At 41.3% G+C, this 7,896-nt stretch overlaps 1 protein-coding gene across 1 annotated transcript in view; it reads left to right on the top strand.

Moving 5' to 3' along the window:
- The first annotated feature begins 2,426 nt into the window (after positions 1-2,426).
- Positions 2,427-7,896, top strand: part of NSF (N-ethylmaleimide sensitive factor, vesicle fusing ATPase) — a 124,023-nt gene continuing 118,553 nt past the window's right edge. Inside the window, exon 1 of the mRNA XM_016139824.2 lies at positions 2,427-2,537. Within this exon, the coding sequence (XP_015995310.1) occupies positions 2,526-2,537 (12 nt within the window). The 5' untranslated portion in view covers positions 2,427-2,525. The remainder of the gene's footprint in view (positions 2,538-7,896) is intronic.

The following is a 7,896-nucleotide window of genomic DNA, read 5'->3' as shown; positions in this document are numbered from 1 at the left end:
TAGGAGATATCCTATGCAAAGATATGCTAATGGCCAACCTCTGCTTCTGTAAACCTGCTTGCTTGTTTGATGTGGTTTTAGGCTTTATAAGCTACCCCCTCTGGAAACTTGGGACTGATCTTCTCTAACCCTGCGTGGTAGAGAGTCAGTCTCAGGCTGTCTAAGAAAGGCTCACAATTCATCTCAATTGGCTCCATGATTCTTAAGATTGGATTGCACCACAACAGTTATAGAAAGGTTTAAAAAGGGGTCTGAAGACCGCTTTTGTTTGCTTCACAGAGACATCTTCTACAAGAGGGGCGGTGCAGGTCCTCGCCTGACTTCTGTGCTCCCTCTTGGGCCAGGGGAAGGCAGGGTACCTTCTCTGACAATGCTTCCATGGCTGTATGAATTGGAGGGAGCTGTGACCAGAAAAAATGGCACAGTAAAAAAAAAGGGGAGACAACTATCTCCACAAGGATTGCCCAGAAGGTGAAGCTGAATCAGCTCCACTGTTTCTTGAATATCAAGATGACCTTGAATATCAGAGCAAGGCACAGATGGGATGGGCAGACATGTGACAGCCTGGAACAATGTCTCAGAATCTTCACCAGATGGATGCTAAGCACCTTAGGTATGAGACCTCCTGCTTGCCTACAATTTCTTTGGTAGACCCTGCAGGGCTGTGCACATCATCCTACTGCATTTATGCAACTCGTGAGAGGACACAAAGGGTCTCTTATTAAGGGTAGATATGCTTATAAACTGACACACTGGAACCTCTCCAACAGACCTACCTTTCCTAGATGATAAACATTCCTTCTGGTTAGAGAGATTAAAGACATTTTCCCTTGTAATCCAGTTTACCTAGTAACAAACCAATGGTATACATACATTTGCATTATTCTCTGGCCTTGAAAATCATGTCAGATCATTGAACTAAGAGCTGATGTCATCTTCTGGATTTGGTAATTATTTGAATAAAAGCTCTTTGATTTATAGATTCAAATTCAAAGCATTGAAAAAAATGTAAGGTACAATCATTAAACTCATCTCATTACTATACCTCTCAGTTTAAAATAAAGAAACAGGCTCCAAGAGGTGAATGGACATGGCCAGTGAATGGCAGAAAGAGCACAGAAAAGGACAAGAACCTAAGCCTCCTGACTGCCCATCCATGCGAACTGTTTTCACAGCCTGGTGAGTTAACAAATCAAGAGTTCGACTTGTTTCCTATCTTTCCTTATAAATTCTGACCCACCTGTGATTTAGTTAACATCTAATCTGTCTAACAAAGCACTCTGGTTCTCAGGTACACTGTAATAGTTTATGAAACTGGCCTGAATTCTTTCTTCTGTCCCTGGCCCATCTTCAGGTCACTTACTAGTTTTATTAGTTCTTAATTTTAAATCACTATGCATGGCCAGCTCTTCTAATTTTTTTCCTTTCCTCATGTTGGTGAGACTATTTTTTTTAATTATCTGTAAGAAATGAATAACAAATTATACCGTTTATTATTTTTTGTAAATATGAGAAATATAAAATAGCAGAGGTAATAAAGCATCAGAAGACCCATTCCACAGAATCTCTCTTCTTGCAGGATGCCATTGTTGTTATTCTGATGATTATCTATTCTGATGATTATCTATTCTGAGTTTCTAGTGAAGAAATAGTACTGTATGGAAAGGAAACATCAAGGTAAAAAAAAAGAAAAGGCCGAATTTGGGGCAAATTTCAAAGTCCACCATATATGTCTAAAACGAAACAACACTGAGAATGACAGATTAAAGACACAAATTACCTTTATAAATAAAAATATTTAATAAAATAAAATGAAAATAATCACAATTCACTTTTAAATTGGAAGAAGCTATTAACTAGTTTTCCAGGATACACATAAGCTAAATATAAACGCCAACGTTGGTAATTTTTAGGAGCTAGGAAAACAAATCTGCCTACAGAGAAAAGCCTGAATTCACAGAGAACTTGAATTCAAAACCAATCACTCATTACTTGATCTTCCTTCCTTGGGGGCAACCCAGTTACCCGCACTGGGCGTTATGTACATTTTCACATTTCAGTGGATCTGGAAGCACAAAGCTAAAGGCCATTGCAGGGCAAAGAGCAAAGGGATGGCAAAGGGATAAGCAGGGGCTCACTGCTTAACGCCTCAAACGCATTGCTACAGAGTCCGGCGCAAATAGCCAGCTGTGATGAGATTCTTAAAAGGAGCCCTGGGGAAAGTCGCTGGCGGACACATAAGCTCTAGAAATGCAAGGTCATTGCAGTCGCCAACCCCAGCAGCTCCCATTCAAAATGGCGCTGCCACCGCACCCTCCCGCCCCCCCCACTAGAGGCCGCCGCGGCTGCGCGCGCCCGGCGGAGCGGCGGGGGCGGGGCGGGCGGGCCGGGGACGCGGCCGGGAGCGCGCGCGGCCCCGCGGTGGCTGCGCGCCTGCGCGAGGGCGGGCGGCGGGCGCGCGCGCGGCGGGGGCGGGCTCTACCAAGCGCGGAGCTACAGCCGCGGAGCCGGACGTGTCCGCGAAGATGGCGGGCCGGGTGAGTGCCGGCCCCGGGGCCGCGGCTCGAGGCGGGGGCGCCAGATCTGGGGGGCCCCCCGAGGTCTGGACGGCCTCAGGGGAGGGGGAGTAGGTCTGAGCAAATGCAGCGTTGGAGGAGGCGGCTGGCCAAAGACGGGCTTGAGGGTGGGTAGGGGGAGCGATGGCCGGAGAATAGCCCTCCCCAGAAACTCCATCTCCCTAAAGCTCGAGGGGAGGTGACCCCCTCGCTACGCGGGTCCCCTCTGTCTCCATTAATTGTCTTCTTCCATTCCTTGGGGCTGTTGCCTTCGCCGCTCAATACGGCCGCAGGATCGTGGTCGTCCCGGCCCCATCTGACGGACTCTGGGGGTTTCTCCGCACCCCTTTGCGAAGGATTATTAGGTGCAGCCTCTGGAATAATTGCGGGGGATCGGCCTGCTGCATTGGGGCGAGGGCCGTAGGAAGGATCATTAGGAACTCACTTCTGGTTCTTCCCAATAAAAGGTCTTGGGAATGCAGGAGAGAGTGCAAATGACTTAGTGTTAAATCCTGGCCATCTGGGGGACCGTCACTGTCGGAATGTCTTTAGCTTTCAGTGAGATTTGGGGTGTCGCGTTTTGCTGTTATGAATGACAGTCATTTCGAATGAAGCAGGATATGTTGTAGTTTCAGGGTTTTAAATGTTACTTCCTTCTTTAGCCTCTGAGATCGCGGTGTAGTATGGGTTTGGCTAAGGGAGATAGGGCTGGTTCTGTGCTGTATTGCAGTGTGCGTTGAGCCTAAAGCTCTCTTCGGGATTGATCCTGCCCAGAGATTACACTGGTCGTAAACCTGGGGACATTAACTGCGTCATTAGGGGATAAAGATGTGCTTTACTGATTATGCTAGAATATTTGAATAAGTTTATATAGATTTATGCATACACGCAAATGTCCTATCTAAAGGGAATTGTCATGAAATTCCAGAGTGAGAAGAAACCTTTAAAGGTCATTTAAGTCGTACTCTTTCTCTTCCTTTTCCCCATAGCTTCTCCTTTTTACCTATAGCTGCTCCCTCCACCTGTGCTTCAGATTCTGTCTTTTCTCACCTTCTCAGGAACCCCACTCCTGTGTATTCATCTGCTCCGTTTTAACATCCTCAGACTTCCCCCATCTTAAAACAAACCCTCCCTCCACCTCCACAGCTGTCACTTATTCTCTTCCCACTTTACAGCCAGAAATCTTGGTAGAACTGTTTGCGTTTATTGTCTCCCATTTGTTTACCACCTACTCACCCCTTAATCCACTGCAGTCTGATTTCTGTCCTTGTCATCCCACTGACATATGTCCCTACACTTAATCGACATTTTTCATTCCATGTCTTAACTTGATGTCTCAACAGCATGTGACGTTGTGGACCATTGCTACCTTCATGGAAAATGCTTCTCCTATGGCAGCTATGAAGCCTTGCTCCTGTTTTTACTCATACCTTGCATTGCAGACTCACCCTCCTCTGCCCCATTATCCAATGCAGATATTCTTCAAGTCTTTCTTCTCACTCTTAATTTTCTCCTCCATCAGTCTCTTCTAAGCCCACAGTTTCAACTACTATCTATATATTAATGATTTTCAATATTTTACTCCCAGTCCAGACCTAGCCGTTAAATTCCAGATCAATGTGTCAAACTGACTATTCGGAACTCAGGCATCTCAAATTTAACTTGTTCAAACCCAAACCCATGATCTTAGCTCACCTAATTAGTACTTTTCCTATGTTTTCTATTTTATGAAATGGCACTGCCATCCATCCACTTACATAGGCTAGGAACCTGGGGCGAGGGTGTCATCCTTTATACTGCTTCTCTCTCAGCACATCCCCCAGTAAAATTCAACACTGATTTCTATTCCCTCTCCCCCCACACGAGGTATTAGGGCCAAAGAACCTGGCCTGGGACATTGCTGCCTTAAACTATGCCCAAGTCACCCACTGCACTAGTCACATGGGTTCTGTCATTTTAAGGTCCAAAAAATCTCTCCAATCTGTCCACCTCTTTCACATCTTCATTTTCGCCTTCTTTTCCCAAACTACTTTCATTTCTTCTGGTCTGATAGTGGTCTCCAGTGGTCTCCTTAAGTCATTCTCCATGTTGATTGTTCCTGCCATACCCATTAAACCCCTCCCTCAATACCATCCCATTACTTTTGGGAAGACCAAATCTGTGACCCGGCCTATGAAGTCCTTTGTGGTTCTGCTCCTGCTTCTCTCGCCTCTGCCCTTTCACTGTGCTCAGGTTATATAAGCCTTTCAGTTCCTTGAACTTAAAATGGCTTCTCTTACCGCGAGGTCTTTTCGTGTACTTTTTCCTTTCTTTGTAATGTTTTGCTCCCAGCCATTTCTCTCCTACTCATAGATCACTCGACTACTCCAGGGAAGTCTGTTCTGATCCCATATTACAAGTCAGGATCCATCGTTGTATGCTCTTGAAGAACTGTAGTCCTTTCCTTAGAGATTTACCTGTTTATCATTTTAGATTTATTAGTGTGATTATTTGCCTTGACTATTAGAATTTATCTTCCATGAAAGTAGAGACCGTGTTAGTTTTTTACTCACTACTATTATCTGTGTTTTGCACACTGCCTGGGACCTAAGTGCTCAATACGTTTTTGTTGAAAATGAATCTAATCTCTCTTTGAATACTCTAGTGAAAGGGATGCATCACCGTAAAGCTAGCCCATTTTACTGTCATGTTAAAAATATCTTTTTAATATAGGGTTCCATGTAACTTTTATATATAGATCCTATATCTCTGTTTCAAGCTAGCTACATAGAACTAAACACAATTCCTTTTCCATCTGATAGCTCCTCAGATATTTTAAGACAGGTAACATACTCCCTCAGATTTTCTCTTTTGCAAGTTAAACGTCACAATCCTTGAATATCCTATATTCCAAACCCTTCATCATTTAGTTTACCTTTCATTGGAAATTCACGGTTTTGTCAGTGTTTCTTCTAAAATGTGCTGAGTGGAACACAATGGTCAGTGAAGAATACACTGAAGTATATTCTCATGAACTGGACACTACCATTATTAATACAGGGTAACATTGTATTCAGCTTTTTTCCTCCAGTAAATTACATTCTCCTCCCATACTGAGCTTACAGTCACTTAAAATGCTCATGTTTTTTGTTTTTGTTTTTAAATCACTCCCCCCATTCTAGGGATCGTACAGTTGTTTTATTGAACATAAATGTAAGACCTACATTTATCCTCTTCACAGTTGTTTTTTTTTTTTTAAGTCAGGACCTATCTGCTACTTGTTGAAGGCTTTCTTGAGTCTTGATTCTTTCATGACATGCAACATAGTAACTCTCCCTGTTTTGTTTCATCTGTAGGTTTAATAATCATGACTTCTATGTCCACGTTCAAGCCATTGATCAAAGGTAGAATAAGACAAGGTCAGAAATAGCCCTTGAGCATGCTGCTAGAGACCCTCCTTTAGGCTGACAGACATCAATACACTTTGGGTAATCTGCGTTACCTAGAACGTTTTGGAGATTGCTGTCAAAGTTTAATTTTCAAAAACTACCTTTTACTTTTTTGAAAATCTGAATACCTTTGCCCGATCTCTGATTGTCTTATCATTTTTTTCAGTAGCCATAATTTTCTGGTAACTACCTATCAGTGTTCAGCAAATAGAATTCGCCTTGTACTACTCTCAAAATGAGTTCTGTATTTCTATTTCTTGGGAGAAGAGTAGTTTTAAATTATTATTGGTTTTGGTTAGTTTACTTACTTTTGGCATTCAGACATATTGTAAATAGTATTTATATTCACTCTGTAATTGATTTTTTTGTGTGTGTTGTGTCACTGACTTTTGCCATCAATAGTATTAGTTACTTGTAGTATGTCTTGTCCTTTGCTTTTTCCGGCCTAAAAAGAAGACATTCAGTTCATCTGGGAAATTGGCTGCAGAGTACAATGTGTGATATTATTCAGTACATAGAATCAAGGACATCAGAACTTGATTAATCTCTAAAATATCTTGAAGCCTGTGATCTGAAAAGGAAAGAACATGAAATAAAACACTTTTTGTCATTACTGCCTTATTGTATTTCCTACATGAGAAAAAAATCTGGAATGGTGAGTCGGATACCTTATACAATAAAATGATCAATTGATTTAAACTTACCTTTAACCTTTCAAAAAGATTCAATTGGGTAATAGGTTTTCTCAGCTGTTTTAAAATTTTTCTAGTTATATAGCAGATTCTAAAGTTATAATTATTACTACTTACATTGAATATGGACTCTTATTTAAAATGAACCCACATACAGATAGCTCCTATTGCCCCAGGCCTCCATACCGTCTTTCAAAATTCTTGTGCTACAGCTGCTCTGGACTTCTGGGATCAGAAGTAAAGAAAGAATCTGAAATGCAGCCTTTAATAGCTTAGGAGAGATGACTCTAGATAGGGAGAGGCTCTGTAGTAAAGCTCCTCTCTTTGGTGTTGCTTTATAGGCCCCTCAAACTACCACCTCCCCCCACTACTGGGGGGAAAAAAAAAAAAAGGAAAAAAGAAAGGCTTTCCATATTGCCTGAACTTTTTTTGTAATCTTTTAAAATTGCTGAAAAATCTCACTTACTGGAGATTCAGCAGTCCTTTTCTGAAAATATACAAAGTAGATTAATGCGAATAAACCAATGGATAACTTTCTTCCCAAGTACTTACACCTAGTTGAAGTGATTTGTTGTGGAGAAATAGAGTAAGATGGTGTTAAGTAGGAATTTAAAGAAGTATAGAGAGATGTTAGAAGTAAAATTAATCCAACGTTTTGACTAAACAGGCTAGTATATTTAGTATCAGTATATTGAAAAAGCTTTTGTAGCATAGTTCAGAAACTTAGCCATTTAAAACATTTTATGGGTGAATGACATTTTTACCAAACGACCAACCTTCAGATGAAGTTTTGGAGCACAAGTTGTAAATTGGAGATAGCTCATGAGCACTACCACAAGTCAAAACAAATAATATAAAATGTTTTGTAGTTCCATTTCTTAAATCGAAGTTTTGCTATCCAAAGCATACCATATTTCTGCAATCTCGATCTGCAGTAGTTTTTGCTTTTGTATATTACTTTAATATTTTTAAAAAGTATCTTCAAATGCAATACATTTTAGAATTGAACTTTTTACAGCAGTATTAAATAGCTGCTGCTTTCCAAAACCCAGAGAAGTTTGTGTTTAAGATGGATGTATTCTTTTTTCAAATATTTAAAGCAAGATGCAAAGGTGTAAGGTGAAAGTATATTCTACTGTTGAAAATTCTTGAATTGGCAGAACAGTGAACCTTTGCAAGCATCTGCATTGGCAATACACAGGAAACTTGCTATAATGCTGT

Source organism: Rousettus aegyptiacus, unplaced genomic scaffold (genome assembly GCF_014176215.1).
Source record: "Rousettus aegyptiacus isolate mRouAeg1 unplaced genomic scaffold, mRouAeg1.p scaffold_m13_p_6, whole genome shotgun sequence".
Lineage (NCBI taxonomy): Eukaryota > Metazoa > Chordata > Mammalia > Chiroptera > Pteropodidae > Rousettus > Rousettus aegyptiacus.
The sequence above is the reverse complement of the archived record's forward strand: the minus strand, read 5'-3'. Positions and strand labels throughout refer to the sequence as shown.